The following is a 22,989-nucleotide window of genomic DNA, read 5'->3' on the forward strand; positions in this document are numbered from 1 at the left end:
GACAAAAGATTTCAAATAAATGCTGTTCCTTTGAACTCTGTTCATCAAAGAATCCAGCTTTCAACACTGAAAATAATCAGAAATGTTTCTTGAGCAGCAAATCAGCATATTATTGTGATTCAGCATTAATCTATTGTAATCGTTAGTATTCTCATTCTTCTTCTTCCACTTCTTTTTCCTCTTCTGCTCTTGAGTCTGTGGCAGCTCATAGAACCGCTTGTGGGAAAGTTATGAAATTTGGCACACAGATAGAGGACAGTCTGAACTTTAACCATGGCAAATTTGGAGTCTCTAACTCAATCCCTCTAGCGCCACCAACTGTCCAAAATTTTACTTACAGTTATGCTAATAACTTTTGAACCGTAAGTGCCCGTAATGCACCCTATGACGCCATTTTCTGTCATCAAAAAATTTCCGCCATTTTGAATCTTCCAAAAAAACATTTTTTTCGAATTCCTCTTAGGCTGTTGCTCCGATTTTCATGGAAATTGAACCAGATCATCTTAAGTCCATTCCGACAAAAAAGTTGTGGAATTCAAGTTGATTAATCAAACCGTTCTCGAATAACATGCAAATGGATTCGACAAAGAGCACGCCAAAATGAGCGCGAGGCTATATCTCCGCAACGCTTTAGCGTATTCTGACTCTCTCACGGCCTTCCTACGAGTCCGCACTTTCGTGCGTAACGTCGCTTTGACTATTGGGAAGAAGTCTGCTGTGGAGCTCGCACCAGTGAGGGCTCAGCAAAAGTGCGCATCGAGGGTGCATATCGGCCGCATAGGGGGCGCTTACAAGCACCCTTCTGAAGCCTGGGACACCCTACGGTCTCGTAGACTTAACGGATACGCATAAGCGGCAGCCATTGTAAGTCCACAAGACCGAAAATGCATAGAAGTGTGCCATTTGGGACAGGGCCTTGGTGTGTGTTATGACAACCATGACCTGAGGGTACCTGCACAGTTTAGGCGCAGCGCCACCTAGTGGTCAGGAGATATGAAAATGGCTCTTTTTGCTTATTATTTTTTAATAGTTTGGCCAAAAATCACAAAACTGGTCTCTTTAGATTTGGTGCAGCATGTCGAGTCAAACGAAACCCAATAGTCCCATATCGGCTATATTGGATGTCGCCCATTTTAAATTTTGACATAAAAGGCTGTATTTTACGAACTCATTGACGTATTTTTATGAAGCTTGGTGTGTGTCTTCGGCACCATACCCTGAAGGTACTCCAAAAGTTTTAGAGAAAAAGTTATAATGAAAGTTCCAAAAATGCTAATAACTTCTGATTAAATTAGCCTATTGAAATGAAACTGGTCTTAATAGATTCCTTGGGTCATGCCGAGAACATAGATTTTGATATAGTCGGCCAAACTTCCAGTTCGCCATTTTGATTTTCTTTTAAAACCTACTTTTTCTAACTCCTCCTAGACCGTTGGTCCGAGTTTCACCAAAATTGAATCGTGTCACCTTCAGACCATGCCGGCAAAAAGTTATGGATTTCGTGTCAAAATGACTCTGAGGTTGTATCTCTGCAATGCTTTGGCATATTGACACAAAACTTTGCATGTGTCATTGCCACCTTACTCTGACGACCCCACATCAATTTCATAACAGCGCCACCTATTGACCGAAAGTGATAAACCATTAAATCACATTACTAGTGACTGCACTTATGCTTTTTCAGGCATTTTGCCTAAAATCATCTTAATATGCCTTTAATTGCTCAATGTTGCAGTTGGTCTGGTGCCCAACCATGCTGGCATGACTTGTTTTGCCTTCTTTGTGCTTGGCCCCTTAATTGCTGCTTGCAGTTGTATTTATAAATTACAATAATATTTCACAATATCACTGATTTCACTGTATATTTGATCAAATAAGTGCAGCTTTGGTGAGCAGAAGTTTGAACTTTGTTCAAAAACATTAAAAAAAATTACTGAACAGTAGTGTAAATGCTAATTTACTTGATATGTACTGCATTAAAACTTCAATACAGCATCAATGCAACAACAAAGAAAAGAGATCTCTTTAATATCTCAATTGTTTCCCATAGAAAGCAACAAAATTAAATGCAGAGCAGATGGGAAAAAAATCTTGAGCTCTCAAACTGTGCTCAGATTTGCCAAAACAGTGTGCAATCAAAAGACACAGATCTCAATATGTACTCAAATCATTTTCAGATCCTTCCAACTTTCCAGAGACCAAATGATCTGAGCCTCTTTAGTGGGAGACTGGTGTCACAGAGCTGCATTTAAGGTCTGGTCAGAGGTGAAGGTTTGAAAGCGAGACAAAAACGTTAATCAACTGATCAACGATCTCCTATGACAACGAACACAAATACACACACAGTCACACAACACACAGACAGCCTTGGCCCGGGACTCCACACGCAAAACCGGCATCAGGTTTTTATTATGAGGGGTTGGCAGGGGTGCGTCAGGGACTAAATGCTTTGCCCCATTTAGCTCTTGTCGTTTGGCTAAATTTGCGGTGATGATGTCATCGGCAGCGCAGGCGATGAGTCTATAGAAAGCAGTTTCACCCTGCTGCGCTCTCACACAGCGCAGCCAAGACACAGAACATCATCTTCTCCAGCACACACTCAGGTAAAGCCAGAGTACGAGAGATTCAGATGAGTGTGTGTGTGTGTGTGTGTGTGTTGTCTGGTCATCTAATCTGCACGACAGCTGTGTAAACGCAGAGTGTGTGCTATCAAATCTGTCAAATCTGAACTTTTAGCATGACAAAATGCTTCCTGTAGCTTCTGAGAACAGATGAACTTAACTAAGCTGATAACATTTAGCAGAGTTGGAAAAAATGTAAAACTTTTTTCATTACAATTGCTCCAAGGAAGAAGAAGAAGAAAAAAAAAACTATCTCCAGTCAAAAGATTTGGTTAATTATTTCAGTCATTTCTTCGCTAATATCTCAGAAATTAACTTTCATTAGGGGCCAATATTCACCCTCTGGAGTTGATTTTGAAGGACACTGTATGTCATCCTTTTATGTCAAATACCAATTCAGTGTTAATTATTATATAGGCTGTTACCTATAAAATTAAATTAACGTGCAAGTCATATTTTTTGCAATACTATAATTGTATTATTTTTAATAATTACTTTATTATTATTTTAAAATATTTAATTGAAATCATATATTAAAATAAAAATAAGTAAAATAAAATATAACAGATGTAACAATTTTATGCAATACTATAATTAAATTTGATCATTTTTCATTAATAATACAATTATTTTATTACTAGAATATCATTGTTTTTAAATATTTTATTAACGTTGAATATAAAATTCTAAAATAAAATAATATATAGTCTGTTACAATTTAATTATTTTTTAATAATAATAATAAAAAAATTACTATTACAATATCATATTTTTAAAAATATATTATTAAAATAAAATAATAAAATAAATACATTTAAATTTAAATATACCGAATGTTACAATTACAACACAGAGGAATTCATTACAAAGCATTACTAGTACACAACTAGAGTAGATCTTAATGCTGTATCAATTAAACAAAAACAACAATTGTTATTATTATTATTATTATTATTAAAAGCAAGATGTGAATCATTCACTGTGATCTTGATGTGTGTGCAGACCGAGATGCAGAACGCACATCATAGTCTTACCAAACAGAGACAGCAGCAGGCCATGATCCTGAGCAGAGAGGCAAAGGGAGGTAAGACACACACACACACACACACACACACACACACACACACACACGGATGGATGGACTGCAGGCTTGTAGGGATTCAGAGACGGAGACGGCGCAGTTGATTGACAGGAGCAGGAACAGATCAAAGCAGATTCTCCCTCAGTCACTTGAGTGATTTAAACAGAGGGAATCTCCGCATCCAACATTCCTGAAAACTATCCCAACACTTCAGAGCAAACATTTGCCTCAGTGCGTTTGTTTGCATTTTTTTCCGTTGACCTCAGCCACAGCGTGTCTAATCTGGCATTACGGCAACTCCAGCTCAGCTGAATCTGACTCTGAAGAGGGAATTTTACAGGAATACGCCAACATGAGCCCTGGCAGTGCCCTTATTGAAAATGCCACTTTAGGGCGAGTCCATTTCTCTAAGGGTTCCTCACCCAGACAGTCTAATAATAATCAGCACTGTTAGCTACATGACACAACAAACACGACAGCAGCCGCGACAGAAGAACCCGGAGACAATTACAAAAAACAATCTTCCTGAACCTCTCAGGGAAACAAAAATATATAAAGAACGGCCCTAAAAACATATTTGGGCAGCAAAGCTCCACTTATAAATGTCTGAATGTCACTGTATTATTAGAAAACAAAATATCAGTCCAGATCTTTAACCATGAGGCCACCGAATTACATCATCATTTCAGGCCAGTAAGATTTTTTTTGAAAGAAGTTTCTTCTGCTCAGAGATGCATTTATTTAATCAAATATACAGTAAAATTGTGAAATATTATTGCAATTCAAAATAGCTGTTTTCTATGTGAACATATTTTAAAATGTAATTTATTTATAAGATGAAGAAACAATGGCACTACTCACTATGATCATGTATGTATGTGTGTGTGTGTGTGTGTGTGTGTGTGTGTGTGTGTGTGTGTGTGTGTGTGAAGGTCTGAACCTTGGGAAAAAGATCAGCGTTCCTAAGGATGTGATGATGGAGGAGCTGAACCTGAACACCAACAGAGGATCCATAATGTTCCAGGAGCGTCAGAGGAGAGTGGAGAGATACACGCTGGAGAACTCAGGAGACGCTTCCACCGGCATATATGTAAGAGACACTATTTAAAGACATTCATGCAATTTATGGGAGAAAAAAGTTACACTAAAAACACTACAGAAGAGGCATAAGTCTGATCAATTAACAGCATACCAGCTCAACAACACTCATGATTTGAGGATGCATTCATGCCTTTAGCATAAAGATATGAGTTATGCACCACAGTTTATTACCAGGGCTATCGTTAACTTAGACTAAAACCATAAAAATTGCATTACTTATAATAAAATAAACTGAAATAGTATTATAATATATAATATGCTTTATATATATATATATATATATATATATATAATATGCTTTATATATATATATATATATATATATATAATATGCTTATATATATATATATATATATATATATATATATATATATAGCATATTTTATTTCAGCTATTTGCCAAGGCAACATTTCTCATTTTCATTAAAATATCTAAAAACAAGATAATTGTTGGAGAGCAGTGTTGTTATTGATAACTAAAACTTTATAAATAGTTTTTGGTAATTTAAATAAAGCTCAAGTAAAATAAAACATAAATATTAGATGAAAAACCTTAAAAAAAAAAAAAAAACACACATAAAACTTAAAAAAAATTAAAATAAACAATGGAAATAAGTCAATTTAAAGCTGACTTACTAAAATAACTAAAACTAAATAAACTAAAAACTAAAACTATATAGTCATATTAAAACTAATGCAAATTTAAAATAACTAAAACTTTTTAGTTAAATTAAAATGAAAATTATAGAAATAAAATTATTTCAAAATCATTTTTGTAAACGTACGTACTTGTACACGCAGGTCGCACATGCACATTAAATTTTTTTTGCAGTAATTAGTTTATCCACAAGTTGGCAACCGCGCCTGGGGGCGTCGATTCACAAGGTAGTCAAAGAAAAACTGCATAAACAGAACGCATGGGCTGCGTCCGAAATCGCATACTGTTTAGTAGGTACTACATTTGAATTTAGATTTACTTCACGACCGTTGAAAAAGTACGTTCTATATAGTACGAATGCGTGTAGTATGAATGAATTCGAACGGACTACATCCGCTATGTTTTTACCATCACATGACCTACCAGCGTCAGTTACGTCCCTTCAACTCCATTCACAAATCCTCTCCTGTGGCCTCATGGGATAGTAAAGTGTCCATTGTATGCGCACTTCAGAATCTCGCCGAAAGTAGTAAGTCATCCGGGTAATTTTCGCCTACTGTTTTTCGAATACTATGAATTCGGACATACTACTCTGTTCACAAACTGTTTTTCGCGTACTATACAGTAGAGTAGTATTCAATTTTGGACGCAGCGATGATTTTTTCCCCCCAAATGGTTCAGTGGAAATCCCCGCCCTGCAACAAGTTTCATTGGCTGAGGTTACAGTGACGGGTAGGTTTAGGGATCAGGGTTGGGTGTAGGCAATAGTTACTGTGATTGACATGGCCAATGAAATGTTTAGAATCAGCTCCATGGCGGGATTTCCGCTGCACTGGTTTGGGGAAAAAAAAATCACGCAAACAGAACAGACCAGAACTCATGCAAGCTACAGCGACAATGGAGGCCTACATAGATGAGAGATTGTGCAAAGAGGTTAGAAAGTACCCTCATTTGTACAACTAAAATAACTATGCAGTTTTGAGCAATTTCTTGCCACGAGTTACAACCCATGTAAACATCTTTGTATTCGGTTACAAAAATCTGGCGGTGCGTGTACAGTATGCGCGTTCACATCACGCGCACTGTATGCTGACCCTCGCGTATGCGTAAAAAGTGAAGTATACTTTAGGCTTAATGCTGCGTTCACACAGTAATTTCGAGATGACAACACGTGACGTTCTACTCTGAAGGTGCGTTCATGCCACCTCGTAATTTCTGTAGTTACGAGATTCTAGCTTGTAAAAAGCGTTCACATCCTCGTAGAGATCGTAATTACAGCTTGTAAACTGGGAGTTTTCTGAAAGCTCCCAGGTGTACCACGTGGCCGCTATACCACCTGACCACTGTAGATTCATTTAGGCGTAGATGGTGCCATAGAAACGCATAATTCCAAGTTCAAGGACGTGAACAGCTCCAAATATATCGTCACGTGTTATCATCTCAAGATTCCGGTAAATACGAGGTGGCGTGAACCCTCGGACTGGGAATTATGTATTTCTATGGCAACACTATCAACGCCTAAATCTGCAGTGGTCAGGTGGTACAAGTAGGAGCTCTCAGAAAAAAAAATCCCAAACTACAAGTTGTAATTACGAACTCTACGAGGAACTGAACGCTTTTATAAAGTTGTTATAGAGTAATTACGGTTATTACAACATGGCGTCTGCGCACCTTAAAGGTGCGTTCACGCCATAATTACTGTAACTACGAGATTCTGGCTCGTAAAAAGCTTTTAGGTCCTCATATAGCTCGTAATTACAGTTTGTAAGCTCGGAGTTTGAAAGCTGTACCACCTGACCGCTGTAGATTCATTTAGGCTTTGATAGTGGTGCCATAGAAACACATAATTCCCAGTCCGAGGACGTGAACAGCCCCGAATATAGGTCACGTGTTTTCATCACAAGATTACGCGGTGGCGTGAATGCAGGAATTCCTGCAGGAATTTCCTGAAGGAATTCACTCGATGAGGTAATAAGACTGTCTGTACCCGTCTCACATTCTGCTGCTCGGCGGGCCGTTAACTTCACACACAACGAGTTTTTGCATTCCAAACAGGTTAAAAGTCCTGCGTTCGTGCTTTGCAAGACATTGAACGAACTTCTCCATCCTGAAACTCTTCCATCAGAACGACATGGATCAGAATCAAATCCAGAACCAGAACCAGAACTACATGATGACAGACATGCAGGGAGGGAAAGAGAACCTGCTGTATCCAGTGGCCGGTAAACACAGTCTCGTCACCAGCCTGAAGAACACAGTGGCCAAGAAAGGAAGCCCAAACGTCCTCGCACCAGGTACACAAACTCTGTCCCTTTTGACCAATATTACTAATTATTAAATATCCAAGACATTTAATGTAATTTCTCACCACCCAAAATAACATAGAAACATGGCACCGAGTTAAAGGTACATTTCTGAGAAATGCTGTTGAAAGTGGATCTGACAAAGCACCGAAACACACTTGTAGCTAATCAGCAATAAGGGGCGTGTCCACTCGTGAGGGTGGGGTTGCATAGCTGGTTCGTAAATTTGGGGGCGGAGCTATAAAATAGGGGTGTGATCCTTTTGTGTAGGGGTGTGTTTGTTTTGGTGATTTGAAATATCGACAGCATTTCTCAGAATTCGCTTACTGCACCTTTATTTTATAATAATGTTCATAATATTGTCTTACTAAGATTAAAAAGTTGTTAATAAACCTGATTCAAAGTCAGTACGCATAAAAACTTAGACTGCAAAAAATGACTTTTTTTACATGCTTTACATTAAAATATTTAACGATGAATGTACTTGAGAACTAAAACTATTACAAATCGTTTTCAGTAATTTAAATAAAGGTTAACTAAAATAAAATATAAATATTAAATGAAAAACTTATACTTAAAAAATAATGAAAATAAAAAAAAGATTAAAGTTGAATTTAAAATTATTAAAACTGAAATCAAGCTATATAGAAATATTTTCAAAAAATGACAAAAGCACATAATATTACTAAAAACTAAACTAAAATGAAAACTAAAAATATAAAAATAAAAGCCAATTCAAAATCTTAAATACTATATTATTATATAAATGCTAAAATACCACACAATCTATGAATATAAAATTAATATAAAAAAATTATATTATATATATATATATATATATATATATATATACACATACATACATACATACATAATAACAAACATATTCAAATAATAAAAAACATTAAAAATAATGTTATGTTAAAATAATTGGTCCTCTTTAATATCTTATTGTAGTGGTGCTTCTCAAGTACATTTATCTTGCTTCAATGACTTAACTGGAAGACAAACAGAACTAGTCGTTAAGAAAATGATTTTTCCAGTGCACAGAAACACACAAGTGTATGTTTTGAACTAGAGGAATATATATATTTGTGCGTCTTTGATAGCAGCTTCACCCCTCCCGTATCTGATGAGCCTTATCATTAGCCCGTCTCTGCACTCCTAATTAACTCTGTCTAATGTTCTTCTCCGTCTGCGGATCCCTTAATAAACAGCCATCTCTTGTTTCCGTCTCCTTATCTGCCTGATGCCCCTGACAAGACCGGTCCGAATAATATCCGCTAATGTGTATGCGTGCTAGTCCAGTGCGAACGCTGTGAGCTAAACACTGTAGCATGCTAGAATGTGCTTCAGGACAGCAAAGCCCCTCTATAATTGGCCCTATGAATCACGAAGCACCATTCTATCCTTTTAGGCTACTCCGGACCACTAAGAGAGATCCCTCGAGAGAAATTCAATGCCACAGTGATCCCGAAGTCTTATTGTTCACCGTGGCGGGAAGCCCTGGGAGAAAGTGAAGAGCTTCTCTCCTCACTCAACACTCAGATACCTCAACCGCCACAGAAACTCCCGCCAGCGAACTACAGGTGCTTTAACAGGTAAGAAAAGAGTAGGACCAACATTCCTTTTAAAACAAACTGTAGGCTGCATCCAAAATCGCATACTCTCTTGAGCAGGTACTTATTTTAAATAAGTAATTACTTTTTTTATATTATGAATGTGTGTAGTATATAATCCAGTGTCATGAGAAATCGAGTCCCCCCCCCCCCCAGGAATCTGGTCTGTTTTAGGACCCAGGCAGTAATGCCTGATCAAAAGTTGTTATCATGATGTCTTGACTGTTGTCATTATCATGTGACCTACCAGCGTCACTGCCATTTATAAATCCTCTCCCGTGGCCTCATGGGATTGTAAAGTTTCCATCGTAATGCACACTTCAGAATCTTGCCGGAAGTAGTAGGTCATCCGGGAACTTTTTGCCTGCTCTTTTATGAGTACTGTGATTTCAGACATACTTCTTTTGTCACATACTGTTTTTCGCCTACTATATAGAAGGGAAGTATGAAGACTAGACATATGTATGGAAGGCTATTTTCGCCACATAAGAAACAAAAAATCACGCTTTGGAAAATCATAATAATAATGAGATGGGAAAAAATTATATTTCAATGCTTTTGCATTGCAAAAGTTTTGCATTCCCCTGAGAAACCTCCCAAAAAAACTCCCAAAAGTTTTGCATACTACATTCAGTCATCAGTGTCCCAATGTGTGGTGTGCATTATGACTTTCTTAATATTGTCATAAAATTAAGTCATTATTTTGCTTTTTGTCATAATTTCGACTTAGTATATTATGATGTCAATGTTTTATGTCAGAGCCTAATTTAGCCTTTTTAATGACATAATTGAGGTCATAATTTTAATGCTGACAACAGCTGTGCTTCTTTAATATTGTGTAAACGTCATATTTTTGCTGGATTCTTTGATGAATATGAAGTTTAAAAGAACTGCATTTATTTGAAAAAGAATTTGTTTGACTTTGTAACAATGTAAACTTTATCAATTTAATGCATCCTCTCTGAATAAAAGTCTTAAAGGGATAGTTCACCCAAAAATGAAAAATAACCCATGATGTACTCACCCTCAAGCCATCCTAGGTGTATATGACTATCTTCTTTCAGACGAACACATTTAAAAATATCCTGGCTTTTCCAAGCTTTATAGTGGGAGTGAATGGCGCTCCAAACAAAGTCCAAAAAAGTGCATCTATCCATCATAAAAATAATCCATACGGCTCCAGGGGGTTAATAAAGGCCTTTTGAAGTAAAGTGATGCATTTTTGTATGAAAAATATCAATATTTAAATCTTTATAAACTAAAATAACTAGCTTCCCGCAGATGGCCTACACAAATCAAACTGAGCCATCGCAAATGGACTTCAAAATCAGGAGCACCATTCACTACCATTATAAAGCTGGAAAGAGCCAGGATATTATTCTTAATATAACTCTGAAAGATAGTTATATACACCTATAGAATGGCTTGAGAGTGAGTAAATCATGGGATAATTTTCATTTTTGGGTGAACTATCCCTTTAATTTCTTTATAAAAATCTTGTGCATCCAACAAAACTGAGACTCTTTCAGAAGATTAGATGCAACTGACCTGGAAAGCTTGTCCAATACAGATGACTTGCAAAGTCCTTCCTTAAAAGTGCTTGTCCTTGTAAACTTGACTTGGTTTTTAGGTGCACTGGTGCAACTGACTCCTGAAAGCTATGTAGCTCCAGCTTAATGTCTTCTAAATGAATAAATGTACATGTAAACAGAGTTATTTCAGTCAGTTCCTGCTATTTTTGCACATAATATGCCCATAAAAAATAATCTTAAAATATAATCAGATGATATTAATGTTGTCAGTGACTAACAAGGATTTTCCAGGGGCATTGTTGGTTAAAATGGCAGGATAGATACAATTAATAGACAACTGTTGCAATTATGTTTAGCCTATTTAATGACTGATAGAGCACGAATTTCAGATATTGATGGGGGAAAGGAAAGTAAAAAGATAATGCAAGTCATTTGTACTTCGCTTTGGACAAAAAGCGTCTGCTAAATAAATACAAATACAATTGCATCAAACGGTTCATCGATGCATCACAGTAACGTGACACATAAGACCGCGGCCCATGTAGGGTTGGGACATCCAAGTAGGATTGGGATTCCCTTATAACAACTTCTTTATTTAGGAGGGATTAAGTCCATTCTCCACGGTACCAGAAAACGGAGGCAAAACATGATATGAGAATCGGCCTTGAGGGTCACTGAGAGGTTCTGGCACATTAGCTTCATGCGTGATGATTACGTACCTTAAATAGACCCAACAAGACTAATCCACACTATCAAATTATGAAGTGCACTTAAGAGAGCTGCAATGTTTCCACTGCGTCTTCCCATTTGAAACGAGACCCGCAGAGGAGCGAATGACTGAGGAACTATTTAAGGAACCGCCAACACACTGCACAGAAGATTCTCAGATACAAACTAGAATTGCGTCACCATGTTGAGTCTAATCGAGAGGTAGGAATATCTTGAGGTGGCAGGTCTGGGTCCATTAAGTGACATATAGCTTTGAAACTGGACAAAATTACATTCAGTTTCTGGAAACTTAATGCAGTTGTATTCCACATAGTATCTGTTGAGCGCATGAACACAACGGCCAATCAGAGGTGTTTAAGTATCTGCTCAACAGCGCTCAAAAATGTTAGGGGGAAATGCTGGTATCGTCACATTTTTAAAATTTCAGTACCAGCTTGGTACCGAAGTCGGTACTTTTGACAGCCCTTGAATGCCCACTTTACACCATCAAGACCTGATGGATAAAACCATGGTTCCATCATGGGATAATTTTATGGATTTATTTTCAAGTAATTAAGGGTTCAAGCACATAGCTCTGAAACCCTGTTGTAATTGTTAAAATTTCAAAGGATCAGCATTCGCCCCTAAAAGTGGTCAGGCAGACCAAACCGTAAGTCGTACAGACTTGAAACTTTGAGGGCTGGTAGTACTCACACCGTCTACAATGTCACCAAGGCTCGCCCCGATCGGCCTGACGGGGGCGCTACAGCGGTCAAAAGTATACCGTTAGGCTCAAGTGACTTATATTGTTGGAATCCTTGGCTCAAGATGGATAAAGTGCATGCCTCGGATTCGCTTGGATATTTTGGATTTTTTGAAAAACCTACTTTTGCGAACTAGCCCGATTGGACCAAACCAGTGCAGCGAGATTCTCTAGAGTCTGACTGTCAATAATTATAAAAAAAATTTTGAAATTTCGATTCACAGTCCCTAAGGGCCGCCAAAACCTTAGAAGTGGGTGGAGCCACTTTTACTAAAATGTCTATAACTTGTGAACGGAATGAGATATTTTCACCAAACTTGGTACACATATGTAAGAGCTCATTCTGTGGTCACGTGAAACAGGACACGGTGACTGGCCACTTGGTGGCGCTATAACAGGAAAAAATATGAAAATGGCTATAACTACTTCACCGCTACTCCGATCGACTTGAAAATTGGCATGCAGTGTCTTTGTCCAAGGTGCTTTGACTGTCTATGAGGACATTGACACATCTCAAAAAACATGTCCGCTATCAACCAATGAATTTTGAGCAGCTATCAGACAAGGTTAACGTAGGTCGATCGGAATGAAACTCGCTGGGCCTGTTTGACTCACGGCCCTAGAGGCCTGTGAGAAATTTGAAAGAAATCAGCCACCGGGGGGCACCTTCTTGTTTTTCACGTGCATTAAGTCTAAGATTTTTTGCACATGCCCACGGCATTCATACCACATGGTAGAACTCCTCATTCTGAGCAACTTTGCCTCTAGGACCGCCAGTGTCCATCGAATCGTTTGTTAAATATTGGAGATTATGTCAAAAACCAACTTTAGCGAACTAGTCCTAGGTTTTTCACTAAACCTTGATAAAACCACTGCAGCACAATTCTCGGGACTCTCAAGATCAATATTTATCAAAAAACAGTTGAACTTTACCCTTTGTATAGCTATAAGAGTCATTTAGAAAATGGGTGTGGCAAAACATACTCAAAAGCCTAAAAATCCTAAACAAAAACTCAGAACTTCACGAAAATAGGTGAGCACATGTGACATAAGATTCTAAACAAACATGCAAACTTTTATGGAGATTGGACCATAGCTGGCACCGTAACTGTTAAAAAGCTTTAAAAACCATGTATTTCCTTAGTAAATTGCCTGTATTGGCTGTAAATGGTCTTTTCCATCTATGATGGAGATGGTTACAGGCTTGCTAATTAAAACATAATACCTTTTTACGCATGTGCTTAAAGGCCTTAAAGCTTTGAACCCCAATAATTGCTGCTCGCAGCTATATATTTAATTTTGTTTACATTCATTTTCAACTTTAATTAAATTGTATGAATAAGCAGATTTAAGCTGATTTAAGCATTTTCCAATGTTTTAGTGTGGGCAGAGAGTGTTTTGAAACAAAAACACTGTATCCAGATGTAGCCTTTTAGATTCAGCTCAAATCTTCATCGTTTGGTTTTTATTTTAGAGCCGCGGTGCCATTTGGAGGTCCCGTGTGCAGTCAGAGGGTGATTCCTGTTATTGGATTTGAAACTCTGGAGACTCAAAACCTTCCTGGCATGACCTTGGCCACCATGTCCAAACGACGCAACTTCAACAGAGCCCCGCGGGGATGGGGCATCGGATACTCGCCTGAGTCAAATGACCTGTGAGCTCCACGCTGATCCACAGCTGTAACATTAGAGGAAAAGACTGGCATGCCGTAAAGACCTGCGCTTTGCACTTTCGGACCGTCCCATTAAGTTCCCTGCAGGTGAAAGGCCAGAGGAGAGCAGCTGGAAGTTTAGATTTTTATAGCATTTGAAAACCAAAATTAAACATCATGATAAAGATGATCAGGATAAGATGTTTTATCTCAGTGCTGGATGAAGGAAGTCTTGGTTGCTCTCCTAGAACAAGACAAATCCATTAACACATCTATACAATAAGAAATGAGTCCAAATCTTATGATTCAGAACTTCAAAATACTGGCATTTCATGCAAATAATTGGTGTTCAAAGTATTCAGTAGCCCCTAAAATGTATTTGGACACTTGAGGCACATGGAAAATATGCATGACATTAGGATTAAATATCAATTACCTATTGTTTTCACACTGAACAAACTCAAATGTTTTGCTTGTAAAATGTGCATCTTTCTTAAAATAAATAACATGCTTTAATTTTTATCTAATGCAACAGTGTCCGAATACTTTTTGGGCCGCTGTGTTTCTTAAAAACAGAGCAGACGGTACATTTAATGACAGCTAGTTTAATGTTCACAAAAGAAAATGGTAACCGTAGGTTCTTTCAATAAAGTCTTTGTTTTTGAATTCCTTTTTTTCCATGTTACAACAAAAGAAAAGCACTGAACTGACAGTTCGGTAAAAAAAAAAAGTTTCAGAGCAGAATAAGAAACTGATAAGTTTTTTTGTTTTTCTCTAGAGAGATGCAAGAAGTGGCTACACTAATATTTCATGTTAAAAATCAGTTTTTGAATATAGGTGCATCTTAGACAATTCATTTTTATGTGTGTTAAATCTCTAGACACAAGACTGAAATGTGTGTGTGGGTTTGTGAATCTCACAAAAAATAAACAATATAAACAATTATATTTCACAAAAAGAAAATGAAGCCTATTTTAGGACCACAAAGATTTTTTTTGCAGCACTAATTAAGCAATAATTATCCACCCAAATTCTCAGTTAACTACTGTAATGCAACAACTGATTACTGTAATGTGGAAACAATGAACAGTAATTACAATTTGGGGGGAACTGGGTTAAATTTTCATGAAAATGTCAAAATGCAAACAGTCATATTAGTCGTAAACGGCGCTTGGCTTTCAATGTCTGAACAAAAAGTCTACATGATGATGTATCAAACACAGCAGCTTATTGCCCGGAGTAAACTTTTAATAACACAGGCCTATCTGTTGGTAAGCTTTGTTTGTAAATACGATGTGACTGAGGCATTATTGTGGCGTACAACTGGCACTGCATTTACAACAACAGCGCCCAATCACACTACCATACCATTACTGGCAATTCCCATAGTGTTCCAGTCAATCACTCTGTATGATGTCACAGACTCCACCCTCTGATGACATCACCTTCACAGTACAATAACCCACAGCAGCAGGAGAATCTTTATATGAGCAGTCAATCAATCAGTCACTGTGGCGAACGGCAGCATGCGCACCCATGCGCTGAGGATCCTGGGAAGGGTAATGGATGTGGCCTGGAGGTCTCAAACCCATCGGAGGAGGCGGAGGAGGACCCATGGGTTGGAACATGGGAGGCCCAAAACCTGAAACCACAAACAGACACTTTTAAACCATTTAAGAGCCATTTTGATTGAATGATTTGAATCATTTTAATTTCCATTAACAATAACAGCACTGGTTGTATTATATGAACACATGCAGGGGTAAGTGGAGATGAAGTGTGTACCAGGCGGTGGTGGGTTTGGGAGTCCGGGCGGAGGCGGCAGACTGATGTTCATGAGTGCAGGAGAGCTGCTCGGGTCCAGGTTAAAGTAGTTGGCAGGCGCTTCCTCCTCTAGAGCAGGTGGCAGCGGTAGAGCTGCAATATACACATGATGTAATCACAGATCAATCAAATAAAGCAATAAGCTGTGAGAGACTGCATTACAGTCATTTTACCATGGTTAAGGGGGTGGTGTTAGTCATGATGCAAAGTAACAGCAATTTGACAAAAAAATAATGTAATTATAATAATATTCAAGGGAAAAAGGGAATATTGTTCATTATCATAAGTGGGTGATTCATATGAAAAAATGTTTGGAACATACTGCATCCCCAAAAATAAAATAAAAATATTTATTTCATTTATTTTTATTTTATTTACATATGAAAAATATGTTTGAATAATATTTCATCCCTAAAAATAAAATAAAAATATTTATTTCATTTATTTTTATTTTATTTATATATGAAAAAAAATGTTTGGGTCATATTGCATCCTAAAATAAAAATAAAAAATATTGATTTAGTTTATTTTTGTTATTTATATATGAAAAATGTTTGAATCATATTGCATCCAAAAAAAATAAAATAAAAATATTTATTTTATTTATTTTTATTTTATTTATATATATTTTTGGGGTGCAATATGACCCAGACATTCTTTTTCATTAAAATAAAATATATGCACACATATGCACAAGAAGCTATAATTATATATAAATGTATCATTTATATGAAAAAAAAAAAACATCTGGGTCATACTGCATTCTAAAAAAATAAAAAAATTATATATAATAAAATACAAAATAATTTATTGCAAATTATGACCCAGGCATTTATTAAAATAAATAAAACAAACATAAATACACAAGTAGTTATAATTATAAATAAATTATTATTATTATTTTATCCTTTATGGCAGGAGCTCTTTGGATCATTAACATTACAACCTATGAGCCAGTAACACACACACACACGCACACGCACACAACATACTTGTAGGGAGACCCGGTACTGGTTCTAGTCTGGTGCCCATCTCACTGAACCCGTCCTTCACATCTTGCCCTTTAGCAGCTTGTGAGCGGCCCCACTTCACCGCCAGCCTGCGGCCGTTAATGATGAGCTTATTGAAGGTTTTCTCCGCAGCGAGCTCCGCCCCCTGTCGCGTGGCAAACTGAATGAACGCGCACTGCTGCCTCTCAACCAACGTGATCGTACGGATCTCACCGAACTGGTAGAAATTATTCCTGTGAGATGAGATGAAAAAAGTTAATTCAAATATTACACAGAAAATACAAGCTTGGAATACAATACTAGTGTACTGATTATTGCATACTGCCAACTATTTCTTAAAAAAGTAGTATGTGAAATAGTATGCAGGTATGCAACAATAATCATTTCAAACATCATGTAAGATTGACTATGATTAGATGCAGCATCATTATGAGATTATAATGAAACTCCTCTCACCTGAGCTCAGAGTCAGTGATGTTTTCTCCCAGCCCTCCTATGTACAGTGTAGTGATGGACTTGTCCTCGGGAGGGTCCAGTCGAGGCATGGTGGACGCTCTCTTGAGGAGTTTATCTGCCACAGGGTCGTTGATGCCATAATAACGATCTTTAATGTTCTGATCAGCCAGAGGATCATCAGGGTCTGTGGGCTTCTCATGTCTAATGAGAAAAAAAATGATTTTAGTGATTTAAAGAGGACCTATTCTGCTTTTTCTCCATGTTCATGTTTCTTTAGTGTGTAATGTTGCTGTTTGAGCATGAAAAAGTCCCTCCAGCGGGAGTTCTTCTCTATATCAGTGCCTGTTTCTGAACTCCCTGAAACGCCTCCATTGTAGTCTTGAGTTTTCTTCACAATATTCCTCATTTAAATAATTCATACGCAGAATAAAGGGACGGGGCCTGGATGAGTTAGTTAGTAGCGTGTTGAAACTGGTGGTTATGGTAAGGGGTGGGACATTTCCCAAATGACCAATCTTGCTTTTCAATGCTTTTCAGAAGGAGGGGCTTCATAGAGACAGGAACTAAACAGAGCGTTACTGACAGACTGGGAAGAGAGGAGCTGCAACAATGGAGAATATGAGGAAAATAATCAACATTCAAGCAGGAAAACCTGTTCTAGTAGAGCCCAAAAACAACATCAAGACTTTGGTCACAACACTGCAACTGCCACCATGTGGACAGTCATCAACATTGCAGCTGATTCCCACCATTAAGAACAACATTAATTCCTACTTTATTTCAGTTTAGCCAGATCAGGATTTTAATTTAACCATAGAAATGAATTTAACCTAATTGATCCCATTTAAAAAAGACAACTCTAATGAATGTCATATGAGCTTTTTGAATCAATCCCTATATTATATAAAATTTTCACTGATCTTTTTACATTGCTTTAGGGTAATTATAGTTAAAAAAAAAAAAAAAAAAAAACATTTTCATTACTTGAAATTAAATAAACTTTACATGAAATAAAATAAAAAAAACAAAAACAAACAAACAAAAAAAAAAAACTTACATTTATTTTATTTCAGCTGCCAAAGCAACTAATTTTCATTTAGTGTAGCTTGATGCAATAAAATAACTAAAACTGAAATAAAAATTAATAAAAAAAAATATAGACATAGTTAAAAAAAAAAAAAAAACTACTAAAATTAAAATAAAAAAAAAAAACATTCAAAATATTAATAAACTATAATAGTATCTAAATGATAATAAACTAACACTGATAAAACATTTCAAATTGAAATTAAAATAAATTTATTGTTACTAAATTAAAAAAAAATGATTTGACAGTAAACATGCACTTCATCTGTGAATCTCATTTTCACATGCAAAGAGGGCTTTTCTTAAAGATGAAGCAGCATAAATATTATTTAATTCTAAGGGTCAGATAGACAGTGAACAAACTATTACCGTTTTTGGCACAAAAAACATTAACATTATAAATGTTCTTATAATGTTTTAACCCCTTGAAAACGGACCTGTACGGACACTCCTCTCCTCTTTTACACTCTCCCTTCACCCAGAAGGAGCAGATATGAGGTCTGTTGCGCTTGTAATATGGTGTGGTTCGTGCCAACTTCAGCAGCATGTCACTGGGGCTCTGTGCTTTACCCAGCATCCCCACCGGTCTGGTGCCGTCAGAGTTCTGGATCTGACACACACAGAAAAACAAGAGTTTATGCTACAATTTTACATATTTCTGGCACTGGATTTCTTAGATGTAGGTTGTAATTAGAGGTCACCTCTCTCTCCATGTTCTGAGTGTAATATTCCTTGTTCACATCAGACCTCGGCATGTCGTCTTTAATAGACATGCTTGTGTCTCTGACCTGGATTGGAAGACCTGTAAAAATTTAACAGTAGGCAAAAACATTATTCAAGGCCATTATTGCCAAACTTTTTTGTCGGATGAACCCATTTGATGTAAAATATTTTTACTTGAAGTACCAGTGATATTTTAAGTAAATATTAATACATTAATATTAATAATTTAACAATATATTCACATGTGCAGGAAAACAAATAAACAAACAAACATATAATATATATATATCTTGGTTATAAACATTAACTAAAACTATTAAAAAGACTTCTGTTAATTGAAATAAAGCTGAAATAAAATAAAATAAAATAATAATCAGTAGAAAACTGAAACTATACAAAAATTAGAAATGTTGCCTTGGCTATAAACTTAAATAAGTTGAAGCACTAAAATGATTAACTGTAAATAAACAAAATTAAAACTAAACTAAAACTAAATTTAAATGTAACTAAAATTAACATAAAAACTAAAAATATAAAAATAGCTAATTCAAAATATTAATAAAATTAATAAAACTTAAACAAAATATATAAAATATAAATTTATAATTATTTTCAGTGTTTTATTTTGATTGTTTTTTTGTATTTATTTTTTTCTATTAGTATTTATTTATTGTAATGTTTCTTTTTTATAATTGAATTATTATTAATCATATATTATTGTATATTGTATTATTATTAGTGCTGTCAAAATGATTAATCGCATCTTACTTAAAAGTTTGTGTGTATATATATTATATTTTTTATGTATGTGTGTGTGTGGATGTGTAAGCGCAATATATAATATATATATATGTGTGTGTGTGCGTGTGTGTGTGTGTGTGTGTTAGATGTAATTAATCGATTTGACAACACAAATTATTATATTATTAATTATTAGCTTTTCATAAATTCACGAAATCCCTGCAGTTTTCTTCACAAACCCCATTTTGGGAAGCTCTGATTTAAGGCAACTCTCAATGACTGTTACTGCACACATCTTGTAATGCGTACTCTTCCATCAAATCATTTATAATTGTTTAACATTTGTTGAAACAGGTCTGTTTGATTCAGGCTGATGACCTCAGCTGGCCTGGACCTGGTTCTGGTGTTTAACTCTTACCGTATTCCAGGTCCAGCAAACACGTCTGACAGACGTTCTTCATCTTACTGCAGGTCTGACACACCTCCGTCTTCTTAAAGCGCATCCGTACACCGGGACACCAGCGGAAGACAGTGAAGGGACGAGCACATATCTGAAAAAAAAGATACTTTAGCCACTTTTCTTTGCAATATCCCTATAAACCAACGTTATATGCTGAGCTCACCTTGCATTCTTTGCCATACTTTTCCTTAGTCTGCAAAATCAAAAAAGTATAAATAATTAATATTATGAAAGCTTCAAATTTAAATTGTTATCTTTCATTTCACCCAATATTGACACAAAAATACAGAGCTTTTTGCAGGTTACTTAAAAAACTGAAATCACTTACCATGCGAATGTACGGATTTTCCCCAAGACATGTTTGACAGAGAATAGGGAAGTCCTGGAGGGAGAAAACTTTGACAATCAGGACAACAAATGTACAGACCCTTGACAAATATCATATTGAAATAAAATAAGATTATATAGAAAGAAACTATAAGCCATCAGTGCTAATAAATGCAAGAGAGACCATAAAGAAAGGCAAACTCTAAACAAACGCTTGCTTAAAAATATGATTAATATTTTCTGTGTGCCCGAGAAACTGTGACACTGATATATATATATATATATATATATATATATATATATATATATATATATATATATGTTAGACAAAATAATAAATACAATATAATCCAGAGGAACATTTATATTGTTGATATACAGTAGTGACCAAAAGAAATTATGAATACATGCAAAAACAAGACAAATCAAAGTCAGTGTGGAATCAACACGTGACAAGAAACCTACAAAACAGGAATTTTACAGAAAGGAAATAGAAAAGAAATATAACATCAGATAATCTAACCTTTTAATGACAAGGTTAGTTAATTCTTATTAAATGTCCATTGGTATAACCCAAAGAAAAAGTGATGATATTCATTATTATTCAAAATAAATAATAATAATCACATTTTGTTATAAAATTTACATTGAAAAGTATGTTTGAACACTTTTGAAAATAATGAATAAAATGTGTATTCAACATGTACACAAAATCTGTTTCACTTCAGTTACATCACTATATTTTTCATAATTTCAGACATGCTTAATCGTCAAATGTTGACATATTTCCAGCAATAAGTACTTTGCATCTGCGATCATACGAGGCCGTATATCTTCACAGATGCTGTATAACTTCCAGATCTCTCTAAACTGCTCCCTCAACAAGTTCTACCATGTCATTCACCTCATTAGAGGAGCTAAAGATAGTTTCAGCAATCACAGCAGCACAGATGATACTTCATCGCTCACGATCACAGACAATTCAACTCATCGCTGCTAAAACAGACTGTTTCTAGTGTGCAGGACATTCAGACAAATCCCAATTCTCAGTTATGTTTACAGCAATAAATTCTGATGCCACATGGTTATTTGGATCATTGATTATTTGAGAAATAAGCTGTCATGAAGACAAAGAAACAGCTGGAGACATAAATAACAGAGACAGATGGGGTTTATAAAGCCCTCTTATACATCCTAACAACAAAATACACAAAAATATAAAAGTTTTTAAGTTAGTTTTAATAATCAGTAATTAAATGAGCAGTTTGTTGCATCACATTGAGTGACAAGGCGTGATTATATTCATGGTATCAGTTTTTATCAACGTTTATGTTTGTTTGCTTTTGCAGTTTATTATTTGTCTCTTCTACTGCTGTGTAGGCTACAATAAAAATAAAAAGTAAACAAACCCTTTATTCTGACAATGTCAAAAGGCATTAAAATATTCACGCCCAATATTTGACATTTATGTAAAGACATTGTTATTTATTAATACCTACGTAAACTTCATTTAAAAAAAAAAAAAGTATTTTACATTGTAATATATATTTGAAACCCACGCGCGAGCGTAGTAATCACAATTCTGTAACTGTCAGGTGAAAATGTTTCTTCAAAAACTCTTTCTTTCAGTAAACGAAGAAACGGGCACATTTTTGCAGTAGTCTACAGTGTGTTACGGGTTCAATATACTCATAAATCGTACCGAATCTTCCCAGTTCTGTCTGTTGTAGGTGTTTGAGCCCAGGGACGTCGCCATGTTCCACGCACGCAAGACGTGGAAATGACGCAACGACGTCACACATCCTCTTTACAAAGGCAGGTGTTTGAGGAATAATACGTAATCCAACCAAGCCAATAAAGTACAATGAGACCGAAAAAATATGATACTGAAATATAGAAACAGAAAAAAATTTATATCTCAAAATATCTCAGTGCCATAGTTTTGTCTCAAGATGCACATCAGTAATGTTTTTTCCATGTAAGGCACGTTTATAAAAGCTACTTAAATGTCTTCAGTTGATTTAAGGCCTAATCCTGGCTAAAGCCTTGTCTGTGAAAGCAGGCATATGACATTTAAATATTTATATAATTCTATAAAATGTATAGGCCTACTATTTTGTATTTAAATCCAATAATAATAGCCTAGCCTACTAATAGTAAACAAACGAATGAATAAATGCATTTAATCTGCGTACATATATTTTTTTACTGATTGGATAGTCCTGAGAAATAAACTGCATGCCTTTTCTATTAATTTAATATAACTATATATGGAATAATAACATACTTGATCAATAATAACTTAAATTAAAACAAATAAATCGAT

At 35.8% G+C, this 22,989-nt stretch overlaps 2 protein-coding genes across 2 annotated transcripts; one reads left to right on the forward strand and one right to left on the reverse strand.

The window, feature by feature from the left end:
* Window positions 1-2,521: 2,521 nt before the first annotated feature.
* myoz3a (myozenin 3a) lies at window positions 2,522-14,702 on the forward strand. Its single transcript, XM_051860703.1, has 6 exons — window positions 2,522-2,603; window positions 3,624-3,705; window positions 4,635-4,792; window positions 7,586-7,754; window positions 9,181-9,364; window positions 13,860-14,702. Exons 2-6 carry the CDS (start codon window positions 3,630-3,632, stop codon window positions 14,041-14,043), a joined length of 771 nt encoding a protein of 256 aa, XP_051716663.1. The 5' UTR covers window positions 2,522-2,603; window positions 3,624-3,629; the 3' UTR covers window positions 14,044-14,702.
* On the reverse strand, window positions 14,626-22,451 carry LOC127494658 (pre-mRNA-splicing factor RBM22-like). Its single transcript, XM_051860702.1, has 10 exons — window positions 22,366-22,451; window positions 20,665-20,718; window positions 20,500-20,529; window positions 20,295-20,427; window positions 19,114-19,214; window positions 18,850-19,022; window positions 17,327-17,527; window positions 16,853-17,103; window positions 15,822-15,953; window positions 14,626-15,678 (listed from the first exon to the last, which is right to left on the reverse strand). Exons 1-10 carry the CDS (start codon window positions 22,417-22,419, stop codon window positions 15,539-15,541), a joined length of 1,269 nt encoding a protein of 422 aa, XP_051716662.1. The 5' UTR covers window positions 22,420-22,451; the 3' UTR covers window positions 14,626-15,538.
* Window positions 22,452-22,989: the final 538 nt, after the last annotated feature.

The sequence above is a fragment of the Ctenopharyngodon idella genome, chromosome 14, assembly GCF_019924925.1.
Source record: "Ctenopharyngodon idella isolate HZGC_01 chromosome 14, HZGC01, whole genome shotgun sequence".
Taxonomy (NCBI): Eukaryota; Metazoa; Chordata; class Actinopteri; order Cypriniformes; family Xenocyprididae; genus Ctenopharyngodon; species Ctenopharyngodon idella.